General features: G+C 42.7%; 1 protein-coding gene across 4 annotated transcripts in view; it reads right to left on the minus strand.

Moving 5' to 3' along the window:
• Window positions 1-25,420, minus strand: part of large2 (LARGE xylosyl- and glucuronyltransferase 2) — a 91,153-nt gene that overhangs the window by 6,274 nt on the left and 59,459 nt on the right. For all 4 annotated transcript variants that reach the window (XM_047581102.1, XM_047581104.1, XM_047581105.1 and 1 more), the window contains 9 exons: window positions 16,900-17,148; window positions 11,520-11,809; window positions 10,904-10,986; window positions 9,571-9,694; window positions 6,638-6,809; window positions 5,845-5,949; window positions 5,250-5,362; window positions 3,122-3,247; window positions 1,290-1,445 (listed from right to left, as the gene is read on the minus strand). In XM_047581102.1, coding sequence (XP_047437058.1) covers window positions 1,290-1,445; window positions 3,122-3,247; window positions 5,250-5,362; window positions 5,845-5,949; window positions 6,638-6,809; window positions 9,571-9,694; window positions 10,904-10,986; window positions 11,520-11,809; window positions 16,900-16,999 — 1,269 coding nt within the window. In that variant the 5' untranslated portion in view covers window positions 17,000-17,148. The remainder of the gene's footprint in view (window positions 1-1,289; window positions 1,446-3,121; window positions 3,248-5,249; window positions 5,363-5,844; window positions 5,950-6,637; window positions 6,810-9,570; window positions 9,695-10,903; window positions 10,987-11,519; window positions 11,810-16,899; window positions 17,149-25,420) is intronic.

A 25,420-nucleotide genomic window follows, 5' to 3' on the forward strand; every position in this document is an offset into this window, starting at 1 on the left:
TCCATAAAGTTGGTCAGCAGCAGGAAGCATGAAGTGCTCTAAAACTTCCTGGTAGACAGCTGCATTGACCTTGGACCTCAGGAAACAGAGTGGGCCAACACCGGCAGATGACATGGCACCCCACACCATCACTGACGGTGGAAACTTTACACTGGACCTCATGCAACGTGGATTCTGTGCTTCTCCGCTCTTCCTCCAGACTCTGGGTCCTTGATTTCCAAAGGAAATGCAAAATTTGCTTTCATCAGAAAACATAACTTTGGACCACTCAGCAGCAGTCCAGTCCTTGGCCCAGGCGAGACGCTTCTTACGCTGTTTCTTGTTCAAGAGTGGCTTGACACACGGAATGCGACAGCTGAATCCCATGTCTTTCATGCGTCTCTTCGTGGTGGTTCTTGAAGCGCTGACTCCAGCTGCAGTCCACTCTTTGTGGATCTCCCCCACATTTTTGAATGGGTTTGTCGTCACAATTCTCTGCAGGGTGCGGTTATCCCTAGAGCTTGTACACTTTTTTCTACCACATTTTTTCCGTCCCTTCGCCTGTCTGTTAATGTGCTTGGACACAGAGCTCTGCGAACAGCCAGCTTCTTTAGCAATCAACTTTTGTGTCTTGCCCTCCTTGTACAAGGTGTCAATGGTCGTCTTTTGGACAACTGTTAAGTCAGAAGTCTTCCCCATGATTGTGGAGCCTTCAGAACAAGACTGAGGAACCTTTTAAAGGCCTTTGCAGGCGTTTTGAGTTAATCAGCTGATTAGTGTGGCACCAGGTGTCTTCTATATTGAGCCTTTTCAGAATATTCTAATTTTCTGAGATACTGAATTTGGTGTTTTCATTAGCTGTCAGTTGTAATAATAAAAATGAAAATGAATAAACACTTGAAATATATCACTATGTGTGGAAGGAAAGTATACAGTATACAAGTTTCACCTTTTGAATGGAATTACTGAAATAATTCAACTTTTTGATGATATTCTAATTTACTGGCCAGCACCTGTACATGAAGAGGAAGACGTTTCTAGATTGAAGTGTAGGGTCTTCTCACAATATGCGGTATGTTTTGCTCCAGATTAACAGTAACATATACCTTTATTCTGACACTTTTGTAGCAATCTCACAGGTCTTTGTGTCAAAAATTATTCATATAGGTTTTAGAGTTATGAAGATGTAACACATTTATTTTGGGTATGTCATTTTTACACAAGAGGCAGAAAAATAGGCCTAAAGATTAGTAAAATAATGACCTGCTGCCGTCTCTACGTCTGTCCCAAACAGTGAATGTGTCTCTAACCTGGACGCTCTCTGGGCTGGCTGGACTGGGGCAGCCGAACAGCTCCCGTCTCAGCAGGTTCCCGTCGTACTCCAGGAAGGTCAGGTACAGGTTCCTGAAGAACTCCACATGTTTGTTCTTCACACGGAGCTTCTTTGGAGAGTTCCAGTGGATCACCTGAAAACACAGAGACTTTCACTATTGTGGCAGAAGAGGATTTTTTTTTAAAAAACATTTCTCTGTAAAAATGACTTAAAACATCGGGAAAATATTCAAGAAAACAAATAATTTGTTCATATCTGTGAGGTGTAAAAGTAAGTGAACTCAGGTTTCCATTATCTGCTGTGACTAAACGGTTCTGGTAAATGCTGAGAAGATTAATGAGATTAATCCAAATGCTATGAGGCTCAGTTTACACAGTATAACTGTCTCATCTCTGTGTACATCAAGGAATCTGCAGATTTCTTTAGTGAAAGTGATTCAGGGATCGTTTTCAATGCTTCAGCATATTACAGAGCACAGCAATAGTATTTCAAAATTTAAATGTATTTTCTACCTGCTGTAACATAATCAAGTCAGTACCCTGTTTATTTTTTATTTGAGCATCAAACCTGAAGCTTTTCATCGTTGTTTATAACCAAGTGAGACAATAACATTTTCCTCTGCATCATTGTTGTATTGATTGATTCAGTGTGGACAGGTTTAGGATTCGGCATTAATTTAAGTAGTTTAGGTGTTTGCTTTGGGTCCTTCCACAGGATTTTCTTCAATAACATAAATGTATATATAGTATCTAAAGGTGTGTTTTTGTGAGTTGTCTTTTTTGTAGCCGTTTTCCATCCATCTACTCGTCCTGGTTTACTTTAAATTCTTGTTATCTGACTGTATGCAGCTAAAATATTAGAATAACCTTTTTACCTTTCATTAAATGTTCTTGCTGCATTTAAATATGCGACAGTTTTTTTTTTACGTGTCTTATGACCACATCTACAATGTCAAAAAGGTTTAAATCTACTAATATATGGACATATATATATATGGATTCATACATATCATTTCCTCTGTTTTCCTAAGAACCCGGGTTATTTATCTCATTATCTCAGGGAAACAAAGTTTTATTTTCTTGAGATCTTCAGAAACTTAATTGTTATCTAGCAAACATCAAAGCACAAAATATACAGCTCACCTTATTACATTATGGTATTATTATTGTTATTTTTACATTATTAGTGTTAAGGGACATCCATCAGTCCGCATGGCAGGTCATGTATGACAGAACTCTCTTGAATTAAATACATTTTCCTCAGATAAATAGATAAATCACTTACGATCTCTAGAAAACAGAGGAAATTAACCAATTGGTCTTGGTTAACCAACCAAGACTTACCTTTTTTGTTTTAATTATTTTTTAGTTAGCATTTTTATAATGTTTTTATGACCTTAAGTTTGATTTTATTTATTTTGTTTCTCTCCACTCTCTGGTGTTTCATCACCTACGATGGCATTTCCTGAATTACAAAAAAAGACAAATATATTTAGAGAGTGTTGATGATGTGAATCTAATCTTTTTTTTTCTTGTCTCATTTATTATTGATCTGATTCTATAGTACACATAGTGTTATTTAAAAATAATAAATGGTAGAGCCCTTTCTATGCCGCCTTTGACTTTAAGCGTCATATTTTGGACACCTTGTATTGTCTTGGATCAATTGTAATCAGTGAACTCTGTCAGCAGCACCTGTAAGAGCCTCAGGGTAGGTGCTCAGGTGTGGAGAAAACGCTGTGAGGACGCATGGCATCAAATGATGGGAACGGAGGTGTAGGTGGAAGTGTTGGTGCTGGTGCGTTCGTACCTTGAGGTCGGACACCTCGGTGTAGCACTGCTCGGAGCGAGTGTGATCGGACAGCTGAACGTTCCAGAAGCACGGCAGCTGGTGCACCAGGACCGGGTTCTGCTTGATGAAGGCGTTAAAGATGTCCTGCACACAGACACAGACACAGACACAGACACGCAACACACAGCTTTAACGATCTCCTCCATCATCGCCCCGGTTCATCGTTGTCTCTGAAATTGAAGGAGCGCGGCCTTGAGGTCGAGTCCTGCAGCTCTGCTCCTGAAGGCATCGATCAGAAGAACCACACCTGCTGCTCTGAGTCTTTTAAAATACCATCACAGCTGCTGATATAAGCTGTAGGACTAAGTGTAAGAAATCAGCATGGATCAAAGAGAGATCGTAGTTTTATACAGAACTTCTAAGATGATACTGATGTTTCCAACCTGTCTGATCTGTATAATGGACAACAACAGTTAAAGAAGGGTGTGAATCTGCTAAGGACCAGACATGTATAAAGTCTAAAGACCAAGACTTGAGTAAAAGTACAAGTACTCTATCAAAAAAAGTGACATGAGTAGAAGTTGAAGTGTTCTTTAGGCACCACACTTAGGTACAAAAACGTTTAATACTTTAGTACAACCACTTAAGTATTACAAGTAGTTTATTTAATATTTACTACTCAAGTACTGAAAGTAAAAGTGTGAATATTGTGTAATGTAGTTTTTCATAAAGTGGTCAAAAGCTTGAATATCATTCTTTATAATATTTCAAATGTTAAGCCTCAGCAGTACAAGGACAGTGTAGCTCATTCTGGTGTTCTGTATGAACCTCATCGGGCACCGTAACCACATTCAATGCGCATGCGCAATACACAACCTCCTGTGCCAGCTCCCCGAGTTGTGCGCATGTTCTGTGTGATCGCTGCGAGCCTTCAGTGAAGCCAACAAGTGAATTTAAAGTGCGGACCAATCGTTTATTTCACACCCACACACAAGAATGTTTAAGACAGAGTACTTGTACAGTCACTAGCCGCAGGAGTAGACTGACCATTCACAAAATGCTACATGAAAGATAAAAAAACAACATAAGTGTAAATTGCCTGTTGGGACGCTAAGTTCAACTTTCATAACGTTAGCGAGAGCTCCTCAACATTGAGACCCAACGAAACAGCTAGCGTTAGCTAGCTAATGTGCACTCGCTAGCTAGCTAACGTTAAGTTAACTCGCGTTAGTTAGGCACTAATATTCCGAATATCCACCAATAGTAACCACAACTTTGATATACATTTAGAAGAACACCGAGTGTCCGACTACATTTAGCCAAATCCCCGTCGGCAGTTTGACGGACCTTGTTTCCATAGTAGCGGTTGCTAGGACGTATGACTGGACAATGACTGTTTGGGGGCGGGGTTTGAGGAACAATGCGGAAACGCTAGCGGCCAGACTGTGAGCTCTCAGATGCTAATGTTAGCGTAGCGACCACTAATCTCTCCTGGGTAGAGATCATACTGTGTGTGGGTGCATGCTGAATGACACGGTCATAAAATAAATAAATAAATAAATAAAAATAAATAATCGTGGACTGTGAGGTGTGCTGCAGTGGGAGGGGCCTATGAGGAGTTTCTCAGGAAGTATAAATTGGCCAAAGCAAACTTTTTTCCTGTTCCCACAGCCCTAGGAGCAAGAACAAATTGCTCACTTCTTGAGTATGTAACAAGCTTCAGGTGTGTTTCTACTGCCGTCACCAGAGAGAGTGTGTTGTTTTACTGAATCTAAGTGTGGTACGCTGGTTGTTTGGCTGTAGATGGTGATAAAAACCCTCTGCCTTCACCAGAGGACATCTCCAGCTCCCAGCGTCTCCGCAGAGCCAAGAACTTTCTAAAGCCCTGCTCCAATCCAGGACCTGAACACTTCTTTTTCCTGTTCTCTGGCAGAAAGTACAGGAGCTTGAAGGCACAAACAAACTCAAACAGTTTCTACCCGTGGGCTGACAATTCAATTCTGTTTTCTCATTATATTTGACTGGACTGAATTCTTAATTCTGCCACGTGTTCTTCTTCTACAACAACAATAAAGCCTGAGCCTTCTAACGTCTGTGTCTGCTCTGACCTCCATCCTTCTCCAGATTTTACGAGTTCTCCTCTCACCTGGTCGGCCAGAGACGTACTGAGCATGCTCATCAGCTCCCTCTCCGCCGTCAGCCTCCACATCTGCTCCCAGCCGATTCTCCTCAGACGCTCCAGGTACAGGAGGATGACGCCTGCAGCAAAGAAAAGAAAATCTATAACGAGACATCTGTTTAATCTGCAGAAGCAACAGGTTAGTGCACATCATGAAGGAAGATCTGTCCCCTCACAATCTGTTGCTCTTCATTTATTTCATCTCCTGTCTTGTAACAGTGAATCATTCCCTCGTCCGTCTGCTTTAAAGTCATCACCTTGTCTACTTCCTGCTCCTGTCTGGCTTAATAGTTTCAGACTCGGCTCTATGACACCGTTGCTGTTGGAGTCTAACCACCAAAACTCATGTTTCCTCATTCATGTTCATTCTTCACATCCTCAGGGATGCAACGCAATCAAATTCTGTGTCGTCTAGAACACTGATTCTCTCCCCTAGTGGTTTGTGGCGTAATTGCACAGCGTCAGTGACAATAAAATATATTTTAAAAAAGAAATAATAATCAAAAAGGTTATTATCATGGTGGGGGTCCACTGGTCTAGAACAAAGCACCGGCTTGTGTACCTGTGTTGAAGCCTCTTCCCAGTGCTGGCCATGGTTTGTGGTTCTTCCACAGGTTCCCCAGGTACCAGTCACTCTGGTTCTCCACCAGACCGATCACCTGCTTGTCTGCGAGCAAAGAAAGACACGATCAACAAAAACATCCATTATTTTTTGTTGTTGACACAAAACAAGCCCATGTTTCTGTGGTACATTAATCTGTTGCATATTGTCTCATAATACTCAGCTGTTAATAGATTCATTCAGCTTCCTCAACAAAATGTGAAATAAATCTGAATGCTATGAGCAGGGGCGTCACCAGGGGGCGCTACAGTTAAAAATTACAACTTGAAACTCGGAAAATCTGACTTATGAGTACAAATTGAACGCACCATAACTTTAGCCTGTAGCTAGCTAGCTAATGTGTCTTTTAATAAAAACCACAGCCTTCATTAGTGGATCATTGGTACCAAAATGACCCAATACTCAAAAGTTCTTATGTATTTTTATGGAACCAATCAATTTTTAGTTTTCAGTGGCTGGTTTGGTTTTTGTTTAGTATTTTACTAAAAGAAATTACACTTGAAGACCTACAAGTGATTCTTAACGCAATATTTCACAAATGCATCACTGCTGTAACATAATCAAGTCAGTAACCTTTTCGTTTTTTATTTGAGCTTTTTCATCGTTGGATTTATAACCGAGTGGGAAAGTAACATGTTCCTCTGCATCATTGTTGTTCAGATTGATTCTGTTTGAACCGGTTTAACATTCAGAGCTTTTAGAAACACACACAGATCAGGAACAAGAATCTCACCGGTGAACTTTCTGAAAATCCCCCAGAGCTCGGCGATGTCGGTGGCGAAGGTGATGTCCGTGTCCAGGACGATGACCTTCGTCAGGTCGGAGGGTAAAGCTTTGGTTAGCGTCAGCTTCATCAAGCCGTAAATACCTGAGTAGTGCTTGTTGGGTATCCACGACACCTCGGACTGAAACGAGAAAGAGAAGAAGAAAAAAACGTCACGCGTTTCATTCGAGCCGTTTTAGAAGCAGCAAACCAGCACAGCTCTGACTGACTGCCTCATTATGTGCGAGGAGACACCGTTCGTGGGCCGACACAAAGACACATTCAGCATATTTTGGCAAAAGCTCAATGTGTTTTTTTTTTTCCTGGATCTGCAAATAGTGTCTTTTAATTAATTCTGATTCGGGGGTAATTGGATCTGCATAAGTGCATCATCTGCAAATATAATCGGCTTAGGGTCTCGGCTGTTTTTCTTCACTTTTAATGCCAGTGAAAGCAGAGGGAGCGAGGCTGCAGGTCGGAGCATCCGGCGGCACAAAGGACTCATTGTTCGGCACAAAGCCCGAGCGGGAGGAGAATGCGATGATGAAGTGAGGCGGAGTGAGAGGCGCAGGTCGGAAACAAAAACACTAATTCAGGCTCCTTCTCCGCGTCAGCGCCGCTCTGAGAGCACATTGATCAGCCGGACGTCACCGTAAACGAGATGCTGCCGTTGTGCTGAACTGTCACTTGACTCGTCCGACTCAATTAGCGGCTGTTACCCGCTGAAAGCGCTCGGTTCTGAGGAGCCAGACGTTCGGCTCCGGATTAATGAGATGAAGACTTCATCCCTCAGATGTTACAAGACACGAGCAGGAAATGTTAACAAATCTGTAAAAGGTCAAACCTGCTCTTAGGCACAACTTTCACATTTAAATTTATGTCCTTCCTTCTCTTGATTCTTCCTTCTCTTGATTTGTCCTTCTTCCTTCCTTCCTCCATCCTTCCTTCCTTCCTTCCTTTTGTCCTTTGCCTTCCTTTACATATTTCCTTTTCCTTCCTTCTCTTGATTTTTCTTTCTTTCCTTTAAATACTTCCTTTTCGTTTTGTCCTTCCCCTTCCTTTCCCTTCTTTCTTCCTCCCTTCCTTCTCTTTCTGTCCTTCCTCCCTTTCCATATTTCCTTCCTTCTGTCCTTCCTTCCTTGCTTCCTTCCTTCCTTCTCTTTCCTTCTGTACTTCTTTCTCATTCAATCGTTCCTTCCTTTCTTCCTTCCTGCTATCTTCTCCCTTCCTTCCCTCCTTTGTCTTCTTTTCCTTCGTTTGTTCCTTCTCCTGATTTTCCTTTCTTTCTTTCTTTCTTTCTTTCTTTCTTCCTTCTCTTTCCTTCTGTACTTCTTTCTCATTTGTTCATTCGCTCCTTTCTTCCTTCCTGCTATCTTCTATCTCCTTCCTTCTCTTCTTTTCCTTCCTTCCTTCCTTCTCCTTCCTTCTATACTTCTTCTCATTTGTTTGTTTGTTCCTTTCTTCCTTCCTGCTATCTTCTCCCGTCCTTCCCTCTCTTCTTTTCCTTCCGTCCTTCCTTCTGTCCTTCCTTCCTTTCTTCTGTACTTCTCTCATTTGTTCGTTCGTTCCTTTCTTTCTTCCTGCTATCTTCTCCTTCCTTCTCTTCTTTTCCTTCCTTCCTTCCTTCCTTCCTTCCTTCCTTCCTTCCTCCATGACCCAGTTTCTCTTCACATTCAGCTCATGGACTCATGTCCTGACATTTTCTTTCAGAGTTCACTGGTAGAATTCACAGTTCATTGGTCCATCAATGATGAGCAGATGCAGCAGAACAGGCCCAAACCAGGACATTAGCGCCCCCATGTTTCATGGAGGGATGAGGTTCTGATGCTGGAATGCAGAGTTGGTTCATCTCCAAACATTTAAACCAAACTATTCTACTCTGGTCTCATCTGTCCACTAAACATTGTCCCACATGTTCTTTGTGGACAGAGAGCAGTGTCTTTGGTTGTTGAGTGGATTCATCAACATGAACATCAGCCAATGTGAGAGAGGCCTTTAGCTGCTTAGAAGTTCCCCTGGGTTCCTCTGGTTCCTCTCCCACTATGATGGAGTGATGTTTGTTGGTGGACCACTCCTGTGGAGGGGAACAGTCGTCTTCAATCTGTCTGACTCTCTGTGGATTATTCTTTTTCCAGCCTGATGAGCAACAACAACTCTTTATATCTGAGCTCCTCACAAAGCTCCTTTGTTCATAAACATGTGTTGTGAAGATCAGACTGAGACAAATCCCTGATTTATAGAAACTAAACCAGGAACCCGGCTCTTCTCTGATCTGAGTATTGGCTAATTTTCCTGAATAAACAAATGCACAGCTACAATATTTCTGTTTCTGCAGACCCAGAGACCCCCCCCCACTAACAACATCCTGTTTCCAGACCCACGTCCACTCTCTGATGAGGCACCACAAGGGAGACTTACACCACAGTATTATGAAGGTGGTCATAATGTTATGCCTGATCGGTACATGTTATGGAATTAGAACTGAATCCCCATCCAGCCAGTTAGTGGCTAAAAAAAGGTATTTTTCTGAGTATTATGACGTGTTTTGACAGCTTTCATCCAGACCCATTAAACGCTTTCCTGCTTATTGTGCAGCGTCGTGTGCATGTGTCAGTTATTTTCCCTTTTCTTTGTTGTGTTGAATTGACTCGCCTCCCTTCTTAAATGAGGTTGATGTCGAGTCTGTATCGAGGTTAAGTTGAAGCTTGACCCTCCGCCTCACCTTGAAGTCTCATCAGACGCCGTCGACAAAGCTCTGATCTGATAATGAGCAAAGCGCCGTGACAGCGCAGATGAAGACGTGAGCCGTGACCTCGCGCTTCACGTCTGTCTCTGCTGCGATGATTCAGCCTCGGGGGAGGTTTCATGAATGCGTTTGAGCAGCAGCAGGACGCCGCTCTTACCTTCAGTTCGTCTGCGTCGTAGAAGCTGACTTGCACGGACGGGACCATCCAGGACTGGAAGAGCGAGCTCAGGATGCGATTGGCTACGGTGTCGGTGATGAAATGAAAGTGGAGAGGGTTTCTCCTGGAACAGAGACGAGAGGCGACAGGGTCAGGGGTTTCCCGTCCGGAGGGAAGGGGCTGCGTGGCCTTTGCTGACTGTGCTCAGATGTTTGCATGCAAACTAAACAGCACGGCCTGTTTGGACGCCCAGAGTTAAGCCTTTTGATGCCTGCAGCATTTTTCTTGTTAATCAGCTTTGAGGAGCATTCGTTAGCCTTTCATTAGTCCTGCAAACAATCCTCCGTAAGATCTGATCGACCCTGCAGATCTTTATAGTGTCAGATCCTCTCGCCCCAGGGGCTTTAAATGTTTCTAACTTTCTGCACCGTTCTGCAATTACACCACAAAAAAACGACCAGTCAGACGTGTTGAACGGAATCATGAACGCTTTAAGCTTTTAAACGCTACACCCCGACACACATCAACAGGAATATGTCATTTTAGCTTTTAATCCAAAACCTGAAGGACAAATTTCCTGTTGTTTTTTGGCCTCTGTTAAAAGGTCGTCCATTTATTTTAAAATGTTGCTGCATGAATGTTCAAAAACGTTCGAGGACAGAACCATAGACTGTACGGATGTAACGATACATTCAGCGCACGTTTCGGTTCGATTTGTCAGATTTTTTTAACAGACAAACTATGACTGAAAAAGATTCCTAAATTCATTATTTCTCAGACAAAACACATTTCTGATGTACGATGTAACTTCTAAACATGTTACATCATGTTTAGATACAATGCAATGAATGCATTTTTTTAAATAATATTTAGATATACAGAAACTGTATTTTCTCTTTTACAAATTAAAAAAATCCTTTTTTCATTTCTCTGAGGCAGCGTAAACTGTAATACAGTTTTACAACTGTACGACTGGTGGTCGCCATGATGTCACATCCTGTTTCTAAAGCGTCAAAACAAAACTAATCAGAAAAATTGACAGTTGACCATGAATCAGCATCATATTAACTACCTAAAATGACAGAAACCTTCCTTGGAAATAAATATATTTGATGTGTATTTTAGTGTTTTTTTCTTTAGCAACAAGTCCCGCCCACTAACATGGAGGGGAGGAGTTTATATGGCCTATACTGCAGCCTCCAGCCACCAGGGGGAGCACTACCTTCTTTGGTTTCACTTCGTTTGTCCACCCTTATCCAGTCTATGGCCTGTACAGATCTGACATAAAACAGCCAGAGAAGAAGAAGAAGAGACGGGGAATGAACGGACTCACCTGTGAAAAAGGACCGACTTGACCAGCGTGACCACGTCTCTGCTGGCGTTGTGACCGGCACAAACGCACGCCACATGGATCAGCTGCAGAGACACAAAAAAAAAAGAAATTCTTATAGCCATCTCTGCATACCTCCTCCACATGAGCCCACAGCCGTCAGACTACACGCCTCAGCTGGCAACTTATGCACGTTTTCAGCTTCATCCCAGGAAATAAAATCCAGCGCTGGGTTCCTGTTGGCATCCACAGAACGGTGACTGTTCCCAAACTGCGCCACATAGAGAGCGGGTGAACCCGGGACTCTGATGTGAAATTTCACCTTTAGTTCCTCAAATATGTATGATTTCACGTCTGCTGCTTTTCAAGTCTTTGAAGCGTCGGAGCTCAAAGGACGAAGACGACTTCAAAGAGGCAGAGTTTAGTCGCAGTCAGCTTCACCTGTGCTGCTCCCGCCCGTGTGTTGGGTTTGTTTACAGGGAGCCATGCATCACGAATACTTGTCTCTGATTGGCCGTCAGTGCACAAGGTGACTCAGAGTTCAGGTAGCTGCAGTAAGGACACCTTGATGCTAATGAGAGTGAGCGTGGAGGAGCAGGTTTAACACAGTCAGACTGACCTCGCATTTCTGGACGGCGGGTAAACGGGGGCACTCAGTGTGGTTGTTCTTCTCCTCCGCCGTGTTGTCTCCGTCCTCCGGCCCCGTGTCCGCCGACGCGCCCCACTGCTGGTTGCCGTAGTTACCCTCCGCCGGCTGGGCGGCCGTGCCCTGCGATTGGCTGAGCTGCAGCCGGATCTGTCGGTTCTCCTCCTCCACCTCCCGGACCCGGGACTCCAGGACGGCCCGCTCCAGGACCTGGGCGGCCGGGGTGTCGGCCAGACAGGGAGCCAGGAGGAGGGAGCGCCCGTCTGAGGGGGGGAGGAGGGAGGGAGAGGGGGAGTCAGACACATGAAGGCTCACACTGTTTCTGTGGACGTACGTGATTGACATCAAGTGTCTGGACACCAGGGACCTGCTCGTGTTTTTATTTTTATATATGCAGCAGAAGTTGGTTAAATTAAAACTGGTGCAATATACGACTGTGCAAACCATCCAGTATTTGTATCTGTATTTGAATGTAAAAATCCTTTTTTTTTTGAGTTACACTTCTAATTTAGGATATGCAAGTATAAAAATAAGTATTCTTTAATTACCTATAATAATAACTGTGGATGTATGTGCAGTATTGGTTGATGTTTTCATTAAATGCAGCTAATAGAGGTGATTTATTCTGACTTGAAGCAGCAGAACACGACTGTGATGGTGATTTGGTTCTTGTATGTGACAATAGGAACGACTGTGTCTCAGTAGGTAGAGAGGTCACAGGTTCAATCCCTGGAATGTGACACATCAAGTGTCCTTGAGCAACACACTGAACCTCTGTGACTGTAAAACCAGTAGACAATAGTTTGAATTACCGAACTAACTAATGCTAACAGACGAATGCTAACAGACGAATGCTAACATGAGAGACGTCTCAATACTAATGGATTTTACTGGAATAATCCCCAGGTCAAACTCTGCTTCCCAACAGTTATTTGCTGCCTCCACGACCCAGTTAAGTTAAATCAAATATATATTTCTAGAAAAATAATGATGCAGTTACGTGGTGTTTGGTCCAGTCAGAACCTCCTCTGTTACAGAGTCCAGACTTTTCACCGTGACTCCTGAATGTCACTCAAAACAGGCAGACGCACAAATATTCTCTGAGGCCACATGAAGAAAAGCAGCTTTCAGGCTCCAGTGTGATACACGATTAATGAAAAGACACAAACATGTGACATTTAAAGTCTTTATGTATGTGTGTTAATGTTTGTATGTATGTTCTGTCTCCTGAAGTCTGTTTATCTACTATCAGTGTGAATGGAGTTAGAAACTGATTAACAATTAACTGTTATTAAATATCTCAATCTATTGACAGTCTGACGCTTTTATTAAAAGTCTGAAATCTATGAACATCTGAAGGAACGTCTGCTCAATAATGACCCAACACCGACTGAACTTCAGCCTCAGGAGAGAGTTAACACACACACAGCATCATGTTTGCATCCTGCTAACGTGGCTGTCGGTGCGTCTGGTATCACAGATACAGTTTGAAGAAAAGTTTGAAGAAAAGGTTTATTTCATCTTTGGTTTGAACAAACCAAACCGACATCAAAGAAGCACTGGCAACAATGGCCGACTGCCGCCTCCTCCCTTTGTCTCTGGACCAAACACATTCCCTTCAACTCACCACAAAGAATCACAGCTAATGGTCAGATGGTACAACACCGGCCAGCCACAACATTATGACCACTGACGGGAGAAGTAAATAACATTTAAACCATCTGGTGACAACACAGTGTCTAATAATCCTGATCCTGAAACATCATGTAATATATTGAACTATTTTCCACCAAGACTATGTGAATATTTCCAGTAAAATGATTCATGCTCGAACTTCCGAGTGACTTGAAATCATCACTTTTCAAACACGAGGTTGTGACGTTAGTGTTTTTCTTGTTTTCTCCGAGGACGTATGAGCCTCACGAGTTCTCCAGAGTCTCACACTCTTAAACCGGCTCATCACACGTCGTCCTCTCTCTTCCTCCACCTCCCTCCATCTTTTATTTTTCTTTGTGAAAAACAAGGTGTGAATGGTTCAGCTCCAAACTGATCAAATCAGAGCGGGTGCAGTTTATTTAGACTCGTTTTTGTCCCACACACAAACTGTCCCGTTGCCCCAAATACGCACCAGAGAACCGAGTGTGGACTAATCCGCCGCTAAAAATAGTCCCGCAGCAAATGCTTTATTTGCTCCAGTTTACATTAGATAATGTTTCATAAAAACAGCCGTGGTCTCTGCTTTTCTTCGTCTACTCTTTTTGTTTCTCATATATTCAGACTCCGTTTTCTTCTCATTTCTCATTTTTTAATCACCTTTTTTTAACTTTATCTTTCTACATCTCTGCTTTTCCAACGTTTCTGTTTTAAATTTTTATTCTTTTTCTACTTCTTCTCAGTCTCCTTCTCTCGCTCCATTTCTCTTTCTCTACTTCCTATTTCTGTATCTGTCTTTGTCCCCCCTCCCTCATTCCCTCACCCCCTCGCCATCATTCTTTCTCTCCCAGCAGCAGCTGTCCCACAGCTGAAGACAGGCATGATGGGAATGTGGACACCCTCATCTGAGGGAAGTGAAAGCAGGAAACAGAAAGGAAGGAATCTAACTTCCTCTGCTCGTCCTACTGATCGTTCTCTGGTCATAAACCTTCTTGTGTTTACTGAAATATGAGAATGTATTTCTTTGCGTGGCCTAACTAACACTCATTTAAAGGTCGTAAACTGTTTATAATGTTATAAAGTCGGTGGTGGACTTCGACTGCTGAAATATTATTTGCAGAACTAAAAGTTTATTGGTCACATTATTATTGATCATATGATGTGATGCTTAAACTAATGTCATTCAGCTCAGAAATGAACTAAAATACTCAGCAGCACCGGGGTAAATGTAGTTTACACCTGAACCAGTGTAAAGACTCTGAAAGCGTCTGGATTTCATCATGAGGTGTGTTTTAAATGATACGGAAATCCCGCAGGCGTTGGACAGTCCCCCAACCAATCAGAGCCATTTCTGCTTTTAATAAATTCCACTTGAGATGAGATGAGACTCTTCTGTCCATGACCACAGGAAGCCACGCCCCCAAACAATGTGATTGGCCGAGCAGATCTTTGCAAGAGCAGAATCAGTTCATAAACAGAGAGACTCCAGAACAATTTTCCTGGTGTTCTGTCAAATTTTGCAACTGTGTTTTTTTCCAATAGGTGTCTAATCCTAACCCTGGACATCTAACCCTAAACCTGGACATCTAACCCTAAACCTGGACATCTAACCCTAAACCTGGACATCTGACCCTGGACTTCTAACCCTAAAGATCTAACCCTAAACCTGGACATCTAACCCTAAACCTGGACATCTGACCCTGGACTTCTAACCCTAAAGATCTAACCCTAAACCTAGACATCTAACCCTAACGTTAGACATCTTACCCTGGACATCTAACCCTAACCCTGGACATCTAACCCTAACGAGAACCAGAGAGTAGCATTTTTCAGTGGGTACCAGAAAATGACAGAAGACCAGCAAAGATGTGTTACTTGGTCTGACTTCCAGGAAAGGAGAATCCATTTAGATGCAGTGTCCCAACAAACCTGTCGACCAGATAAGCTTTCAATCTCTATTTTTACATGGGTGGGGAAGCATTCTGAATTACTGCACCCACTTCATAAATCTAATAAAAACATGCCTTGACAGTACTGTGTTTCAGCTGAACTGAGACACAGGAAACTCAAGCCACAGATTAAGTGACCAGAGATCTGATGTGCACACGGTCAAAAAGAGAAACCGGAGGAAAAGCTCACTCCATCACTTTTAACAGCTTAGACTGAAGTGGCTCCTGGTCGACTTGTCAGTCATCCACGTTCCAGGGTTCCCGCAACAAAATGGAATCTGAGTTTCCAACTCGAGGATCAGTTCCTCAACATGTACAGAAATATTAACTGGTTCACCAGGAACCCAGTGAGCGTGTCTGCGTGTGATATCCAAGAAAAAAAAAAACAGCCTGAAGTAATGGAAGAAACTCAGCGCTGTACTGGAAACATTACGACTTTAATGGGTTTTATCTTTCCAATAATCTGACGTCTCACTCCAGTGGCTCAAAGAGCAACGTGGTCACTTTTCTGTGAAACTCTCAAAGGTTATGTAAGACGTAAGGTTAAAGGCTGACGTCTAAGTGTCAGAAACTGCAGGTCCTCTAACGTCCACTAGAGGCCGAATCCAATAGTGAGTCTGGTCTGGTCTGGTCTGGTCTAGGTGGGGGCTACATGTCTAAGTAACATCCACATGAATTAATACCAGGTCCAAAAGTTCCCCAGCAGAACATTGAACTGTCACATGATGGTTTAAATATTATTTACTTCTCCTGAGAGTGGTCATAATGTTGTGGCTGTAAATGTGATAGCAGGACTTATAGCATCGACCTGAAGCGCTCACAGAGCAGAGCCAAGCTTCAGCGCTACGGTGGATCTCCAGATTACAAATAACGTGACAATCTTTAACTCCTGGTGCTACGTTACCATGGAGACGAAATTCTTCTAAAACTACAGTCTTCTTTGGCCCTGAGTTCTTGGTTCTGGACATAAGTCTCTGGACTTCACGTTAAAGCTGCTCAGTGCTACGCTATGATGCTAAAATGCATCCAGGAGCTTTCCTTTCTCCTAAAGTAGGTAATTAGATTTTCTATTCATTAATTATTGAAATAATCTGGGAACTTTAATGTTCCTGAATCTGCTCAGCATCAATCTGGAGCTCGAGAAACAAGTTAACTAGTTCACTGACAGAAAATTATCAGAATTATTTTGATTAAAAAAAAAAAGAAATCTGTGGCAGTTTCCTGACTAACTGATTAGAAATAAATCACTAATAAAATGAAATAAGAATATGTTAAGGTCGTTTAAGGCGAAGCAGCTCCTGGCTGAGCTCAGGCTGCAGTAACGTCTCATTTCCCGGCTGCCTATCGAAGCTTTTCCAGGAAACAGCATCACGGCTCTTGAATTGCTCTGACCCTGGCTCTCTCGGATCCAAACAAAGCACAAAGGCTGCTGTAGCCTCGCGGCTCTCTGGGATGTCGGGAGAATAAAAATCGAACTGAACAGAAAAACTGCATCCATGTGTTTAGAAATCCGGCCTAATTGTCAGGTTCAAGGGAAACGAGCTGATCTGCACAAAAAGGGCTATTTGATAATTGATGTTTTCTGTTCTGCTCGGTCGGATTCTTGTGACTCCATCCGACCTAAACCACAGCTCCAGCCTTTTATTAGACATCAGGTTTCAAGCCAATATTCAAGAAAATTACACAGCACAGATTCTCAGATTCTACTGAATAATCAAAAAGTGAGTTTGGGAGAAAGCGCTGCTACTCACTCTCCAGGTTTCCAGCCAGCAGGTAGAGCCAGGTGAGCAGGACGATGGCCGTGAGAGACGCCACCAGCAGCTTCAGGCGCCCGCGGCACAACAGGTTCATGGTGGGACGACGGCTGAGGACGCTGAGGACCAGGGAGGGAGGGGGGCCGGGGGTCGGGAGGAGAAGGAGGACCAGGTAGGTAGGGAGGGAGGGGTCAGGGGCTCAGGTGGGGCTCAGTCCCTCGTTGGGTCCCAGCAGCATCCTGGCATCTGAGGGGGGAAGAAGAATGGGACGGTGAGAAGATCATCACAACAATTAGACTTTAATGATCCACAGGGGTGATAGAAACTACAAAAAGATGAGCTGTTCTCCAGCTGGATAGAGTTTGGTATAAAAGAAGATCTGTAGTGTTCACTGTGGGAGTGGAGCTGAGTCATTCTCCTCCAACCCTGTAATGATTGTCCATGATGTCCATGAACGTCTCCAACTACCACTCACATGTCCAGCCTTTCAGATCTATCTGCTGATGCTACTTTTCTGCTGGTGCTACTCTCCCCAACAAACCACAGTTAAGTACAGGACACTCACTGTAACAGAACCAGCTCCAGTGAACGTGGAGTCAAATATCCTTGATGAGACAAGAGCTGTAAAACTTAAAGCTGTCCCTGTATCACATATATCATGTGGATTCTTTCGTCCAGCCCTGGCAAATTGTTGGCTAATTTATTTCAACACAATGTCCAAGGTACTCTCAGAAAATATTGACACTTCACCACACATTGGTATTTTTGGTCTTCCAGAAGAATATACCCGATACCGTGCTAAAGAATTCAATTAAACGTAGAGAAAATTAGAGAAAACATGAACAAGTTCTACAATACATGGCAACCGTTTATTAATTAATTAATTTTTTCGTTATTTATGTGTTTCACTATTTTGCTCATAAAAATATGCAAATCTTAATTTAATGGTGCATACAGACATGTGTAACGCTGACACCAATGCGCCCAAGCACATGTAAGTGCCTTTGTTCTTGTCCACACATTAATAGAAACAAATATTAAACACAAATGGACGAGGCCTCCTGTCCTCTGGGAGGAGGTATCAGAGCGTCATACAGAGAAACCTGCTGCTGCTGTGTCCACATAAACACTGGGAACTCTTTATTAACCGTGTTATTGTTTACTTTAGTGTTGTGTCTTCATCTGTTGCGTCTGTGCACTTTACCTCCTCAACACTTGATAAACGTTTTTTTTTTGCCGATTCCTTCGTACGTCTGGTACATGTGAAGAAATTATCATAAAGTGTTCAGTGTTATTCACCAGCATCAAGGCTCAAGCTCAGATCTGAATTAAACATGGTGTTGACTGCGGCTGCTTGGTTTACGAACTCCAGCGTCCTTGACACGTAGAGAGTGTAGAGAATTGTAAATGTGTGACCGTGTAGAGACAGGAACGACACGCCGTCGTGTAAATAAGATGAACGACATTTAGTTTGATAAAAGAACAACTATAACTAACTATAGGAAATGTGACCTTAAATCACTGTTGGCATCTGGTGGCATATGTGAAAAAAAGAGACGTCTGGAGATAATGGAAAATGTATATTTCCCTTCTTTTGTTTGTGACATGTGACTCAAAATTGCAGCTCATGGAGTGGCAGTGACAGGTGTTAGCATGAGCTAACAGGTAGCGGAGAATTGGGTGGGCGGGTCTCAATAACCAAGCTGCTTTGGCTCCGCCCACATGTCCATATTTGGAGTATCCGAGTGTGGGCGGAGTAAAGTCCATCCAACATGGCGACCGCAGGCTCCGCCCACTTTGGGCTTCATTTTCGAGGCTCAGAATCTAATGGGTGACATCGCGATGGGTTTGCCCAAAGACATTGACAGTCAAGGGGGGCGTGCAGTGTGGACGGGTGGGTGGGACACCCCTCTAATACTAACAGTGGGAGAAATGAGTCTATTTCACCAAACTCTGCCCCTTTAAAAAATACCAACTTTTGTAAGACTAAAATAAACACTCTGATCAACAGTCCTTGTTTAACTGAGAGATATTCCGTGAACTTTAGGTGGTGTGAATTATTTCTAAGAGCAGCTTGGAGGACACGGAGCTGCTGACGGAAAACAGAGACGACAAAGAGACAAAACACAGTCGACCTTCAGGATTAAATGAAACATCTCCAACGAACAAGACAGAGAACGGAGGCTTCTCTCTGTGTCTCTCTCGTTTAAAACAAAAGAAGGAAAACCGAGGAGTCCTTCCTCATAAACTAAGAACTTACAGCTAAATAATGATCCACAGTCTGGTGTTTACTCTGAGGACCCTCTCCTGCTCCATCTGTTTCTGTCGGGAGGTTTTTGCCATTGTGGTGGTTTTCAATCCTCAGCAGCTGAATCAGCTTCATGTTGAAATGCAGAAAAACTTTCTGTTTGACACTGAGGCTTTGTCTGCAGCACCCGAAGGTGACCCCTGAACCTCCAGAGATAACCTCAGAGATAACCTCAGAGATAACCTCCAGGACTACGCCGAGACTCCATCATTCTCAGCCTCGCTGCATCACATGACCTACACATCAGCTCTGGTGCTTCCTCCAGCCAAGCCTCTTCAGCTCAAAAACCAAAACCACGTCTCTGTAGTGTCCAAACGTCTTCACCGTCTTCTGTTTTTTAAATGGTGGTTAGCTAGCGTCAAAGCTGCCAAAAATATGAGAAGAAGAAACACATGACTAAACACGTCAGCTTTGTGGAAGAACTGAAAATTAAGTGGATGTTTGTTGATCATCATTCAGTACGATCAACACTTCCATAAAGGCTGCACCTAAACAACAACAACAAACCCTGAACAGTGCAACATTTAAAAGACGAGAAACGTTTCCTGGAGACGGCTTCAAAGAGAAAAGGGAAACAAAAGAAAGCTAAATGCATTTTAGTATAAGAACTAAAAGTTTTAAATTACAACAATATAGAACTGGAACTATAGAGTAAAGGGCAGCTTGAAAATCCCTCCCACAGCAAAGTAGGAAATGATAGAAAAAGTTTGGTGAATGTTCAACGTCCCAACCCTGAAACAATGGAGCTGGACATTTAGCTATAGAAGGAGACTATTTTCCAGTTCCTTGTCTAACTGAGAGATATTCCATGAACTTTAGGTGGTGTGAATTATTTATAAAAGTAGCTTGGAGGACACGGAGCTGCTGCCGGAAAACAGAGACGACAAAGAGACAAAACACAGTCGACCTTTAAGGTTAAATGAAACATCTCTAACGAATGAGACGAGCCTATTCTCAGAGAATAGAACATACATCAGTATTATATGAACTGCCTAAAATGACAGGAAAAATAAAACATTACTTTTAATTTGACCCAAATCCCACACACTAACATAGAGGGGGCGGAGCTTATGACCTTAACTGCAACCAGCCACCAGGGGGAGCTCTACTTGCTCTGTCTTCAGGCCTTGATGTGCTTGCTCCGCCTCTTCTTTTTCTTTTTTTCGGCTGAGTTCTGTAGCACAGACAGCGCCACCCACAGGCATGAGATATGTTTCTACAACTAGATGCAGTTTTGCAATGGATCGACTTTTATTCAGAATCGATTAAATGAATCTGATCATCGGCGATATTAACATTCAACATTCTCCGCCACTAGTCAGCCCACCACCAGGGGGCGAACGCATGGCTCAGGCTTCATTAAGCTGCCTAAATAACAAGCGAGTGCACATTGCACCATTAGCCTGAAGTTACTCCTGATGAGAGCAAGTCATCATGTCGAGAGACGAGCACCGTGGAGAGAAGTCAGCACCTCCAAAGGATCCGTGTCCATTTTCCGGACTTGGTTTGGATTTAGGGCGAGTGACATGAAACAAGAACAAGTTATATGCAAAGAGACACATCAGCAGAGATGTGTCGCCCCACAGGGAAACACAACTAATCTGTTCAATCATCTAAAAGAAACATGCGTGAAATAAATCATGCATAAAATCTTTGGTTGATCAGACATTTTTTTAAATATACTTTTCAAATTTTGCCCCACAAATGTAAATTTCTTTAAGTCCACATTAACATGAGTCCAACATCTTTTAATAAAGAGCTAAATGGAGGTAGAAAGCTCCATTTATCTTTCTGCTCTATGGTTCACATATGACACGAGGTTTTGGTGTCTCTGGGCATTAATGGGAGAAGAAGAAACTCAAACTTATCTAATCAGCTGCACATTCCTGTTCCTGTGACGACCGACCACAGACCCAGCACAGAAAACACAGAACAGCAAACTGCTCTCATGTTAACTGGTCTATAGGTTTATATCAATGTCAACGGTTCCTTGCAAACCAATCAGAGATCATGAAGTTAATGCTGAATAATGCGGATCAGTCAAGGAAGCTTCAACTCTTTCATTCAAAACGCAACGATTTTCAAAGAGTTCAATGAAATGAAAACTGAATACGTGGAACCTCAGAAGGACACATTAATAAAAACTCTGTCAACGTGGATCAAGCTGCAGGAAGAAAAGTCTCCAACGCTCCGGCAGACTGTTAAAGTTAAAGTACACACAGATGATTTATGAGTTCATTAGTGAGGATGATGTAGGCGATGTAAGTCGTTAAGAGCAGTGAAAGGTGCTGAGACAGGAAGAAAAGGACGAGAGGGGAGGAGGTAGGGAGGATGCAGAGATGGTGAAAGGTCAGACGGAGAGGAGAGGAGGTAGGGAAGGACCTGACAGAGGAGAATAATGACAAGATAAAGAATGAGAACAGAAAAGAAATGAAAGACAAAACAAAAAAAGGAAAGTAACAAGATGTGAAAAGACAAAAGAAAAGAAAAAAGAAAGAAGGATGAGAAAAGACAACTAAATAAAAAAAGACGTGAAAATAAAACATGACAAGAAAATGACCAGAAAGACCAAAGGAAATAAAAGAACAGACAGAACAGAAAAGACAGCAAAATGAGACAAAGTACGATAACAATGATAAAAGAAAGAGAAAAATAAAAAAAGAACCAGAAAAAGAAAGGACACAAAACTTACACTGACTTGTGTATTGTTATTCTAATTACCTACTTATTCTACATATTCTCATTTCCTACATTGTTCTTTGTCCTGGACACTTGGAGTCAGAGATGCTGTAACGAAAACTCTGTACAAAAAAGACGAGAAATGAAACAGAAGAACAGGAAAGGAAAGACGAGAACAAAAAAGACAAGTGAAGGCAAGAAAAGACAAGACACAGAAGGACAAAAGCAAAGAAAGGAACAGAAAAGACCAGAAAACGAAACAGGAGAAAACACAAAGAACACAAAGGAGAGAGAAAAGAAAGGACGGTGGATAAAGTGGAGGTGTGGCGGCCTCTGAACCCAGGGAGGATAGAAAAGTGAGGGACAGCGCCACTAAAGGGGCCTTTAATAGGCGTCTTTTTGTTGATTCTGCAGGAGCTGAACGTAAACGCCCGTGGGCTCTAATTGTAGCTGTAAAAAAAAAGAAAGAAAGAAAGAAAGAGTGGGCGATGCGGGCGGAGGCGTCGGAGGACCGCGGCGCTCCTCTGTCACGTAAGCAGAGCTGAGAGCAGCACTGGAGGGACGAGGCAGCGTGGGCGGCTCGACAAATAACTCGGTTCAGCGGCTGTAAATTAAAGGATAAACCACCGGCCGCAGAGAGGAGCACTTTCTGAACACCGGCCCAAAGCCACGGCTTCACTTTCACTCCACGCAACACAAACACAACAGCATCATCTGCAAAACGTCTGCACGGAGCGGCCACGTCAACCTGACCTGATATTTACTGAATTATTGAAGCTGCACAGACTGGGCCTTTAAATAACTCATCACTTCAATCACACGTGGAAAAACCTCCCTGTACAGAAAATAACAAAGATATTATTTTATCTTTACTACAATACCAGCTGCTTGATGGGACACTGACGCAACCAACTGAATTTGTATCTATATTTATGAACAATGTTGTACTTAAAGAAATATTATATAGATTTGTGACATACATGGTATATCTGTATTTATAATATTTATATACAATTATTCATATTTTCCTATAACTATAATTATTATCCATATTTATATACATTTTTGACCCTAGTGAGGATGAGGGATAGTAGAAGATGAGATGAGATGAGATATACACTTTTGATGGTACTGTATAATTATCAACCAACCAACCATCTAACCAACCAAACAATCAATCAACCAACCAATCAACCAACAAACCAATCAACCAATCAACCAACTAACTAACTAACCAATCAATCTACTGTCACACACAACTAAAACATTTTATTTCTCTATATCAAAGTGCTTCCTTGCTGCTTAGAGTTTACAGTAAAAATGATTCTGTGCAGGGAGAAAAAATGGGAAAAAAACCTGCTGACAAACAGAAAACTGTCTGGACCCCTGGGTTAAACCACAGGCTACAAAAAAAAAAAAATGCTTTCTTGCACTGGTTAAACTGACACTAGAACTAGAACTTCCTCTAGACTCTCTGGTGATGAATTAACACTGCGCTCTGCTCGACCTCCACCGGTTACAAAGAAATTAGTGGATGTCAAAGGCAACTGTCAATCATCATGATCCTGTTTTTAAAGCATCAAATAAAACTCCTGTGATGCTTGAACATGCAGTAACATTGTATTAACTCTTCAAAATGCTTGAAAAACAATTTCTGCATTTCAATGTTAATGTCACCCACTAACATGGAGGAGGCGGAGCTTATAGGACCTGTACTGCAGCCAACCACCGGGGGGAGCACCACACTGGCTTTGGCTTCACGTTGCTGTCATGGTGTTCATTTTTATACAGTCTATGTATATCTCTTTACAAGCAGCAACACTGAGAGAACAATCCAATAACAATATTCTGTCACTCGTCTGTGGGAGGTAAACAGATAATTTTCTATTACTGCTTATCCTCCGGGGCCACATGCAGCCCAGTTTGATCTGAAGCGAGCCGGACAGGTAGCACACTAGAATAATAAACCTATTAACCACGACAACTACAGATGTTTCCCCCTTTGTGCAAAGTGCAAAGAAGAACAAGACACACACACAAAAAAAAGTGGTGTTTCAGCACATTTGTGTCCTCGGCTCTGACTAAAACAGCACAATCCCTGAAGGAAAAATTAATAATAGCTGTCACTGCAGATAAATGCCTTCTGTGTAAGTTTTGCATTTTGTAAATTCCAGATCGGACGCCCTGGGAGGCCAGGTTTGGCCCGTGGGCCGCATGTTTGATCGAGGGTCACAGGGACGTGGGGTTGTTCCAGTTGTCATTCAGCTCAGTTGTTTGGCTTAAACCAAAGAGTCGTCTGAACCCCGAACAACTAATTGTCTCTGATTGGCTGCAGAAACATCCATTTGGGTGCAGAGTTATTTTTTCTCCGTATCAGCTGAAACTAATCTGAATCTAAACGCTGCGTTTCCAGACTCATCTTCTGATAAGACGTGGGTCTGGCTGGCAGACCATGTCTCTTCACAGTGAATCCTGTCAGTCAGGGCTGCAGCCGCAGCGTGAACTCACTCCATGATAATGCAATTAAGAGCTGAAAGCAGCGCTAAGGTCCAGCGGCCGTGTCCCCGTCCCGACTCAAGGGCTTTTTTAGCAGCGAGCTAATCACAGAGGGGATAGTCCTGATTAAGGGAATAATCAGCGGGTGCTTCCTGCATTAGAGGAGACAGATAAGAGCGGAGACGTGTGATCAACACTTTCGTTCGTTCTTTCTTTCTCCGTTCTCTCCATTCAAACACGCGCCTCCACATCAAACACTCGTCCTGGGAGAGAAGCGAGTGTTTGTTTGTCCATCTAGATGGAAACTTTTCATCACACTCATCGTCTTTTGTGCAGAAGTCATCAGAAATAAATAATAAAAAAAAAGAAATAAATGAGCGGAAAATGGAGTTTTTATATACAGTAATCCAATTATCCCTCCCAGCTCCAGATCATTTAAATTAAGCTGATTTCATGGCCAGCAGGAGGGCGCCATATTAGTTTTTACGCCTATTTAATGGAGTCTGGAGAACCCCCCCAAGGCTTCTTAATGTTCTCCATGAATCCAAAGCAGAGCTGTGACCTTCTGCTGAGGATAAGTCTGCAGCTCTTTCTCTCCGGTTCGAATAAATGAGTCTATGTGAGCATGCGGGATAAACATCAGACGAGGAGGAGGTCGACTACTCAACAGTCTGAATGTGGATGTTTGGAGATCCATCGTTCAATACCACCAACTACAACACAAGGAGAGAAAAGTTTCCTGGAGACTAATCTTCCAGAGAGGGTTGGGGAGTTTATGGCAGCGTGGGAGGACCAGAACATTTCTGGAGCAGAGAACACAAGGTACGAGCTGCTCTCTCTAGACTACATGATTTACTGGAGTCCACTCTAGGAGAAGACAAGGAAAGACTTCAGGAATCTACTGAAGAACAGATCACAATCAGTATTTAAAGATCAGTATCAGATCAGAGGGTAAAACATCTTAAATGTGAACACATCTACCTTCAGGTTGAAGAGTCTTAACAAACAATAAGATCACGTCTCATCCATTTTCAT

The sequence above is a fragment of the Mugil cephalus genome, chromosome 3 (genome assembly GCF_022458985.1).
Source record: "Mugil cephalus isolate CIBA_MC_2020 chromosome 3, CIBA_Mcephalus_1.1, whole genome shotgun sequence".
Lineage (NCBI taxonomy): Eukaryota > Metazoa > Chordata > Actinopteri > Mugiliformes > Mugilidae > Mugil > Mugil cephalus.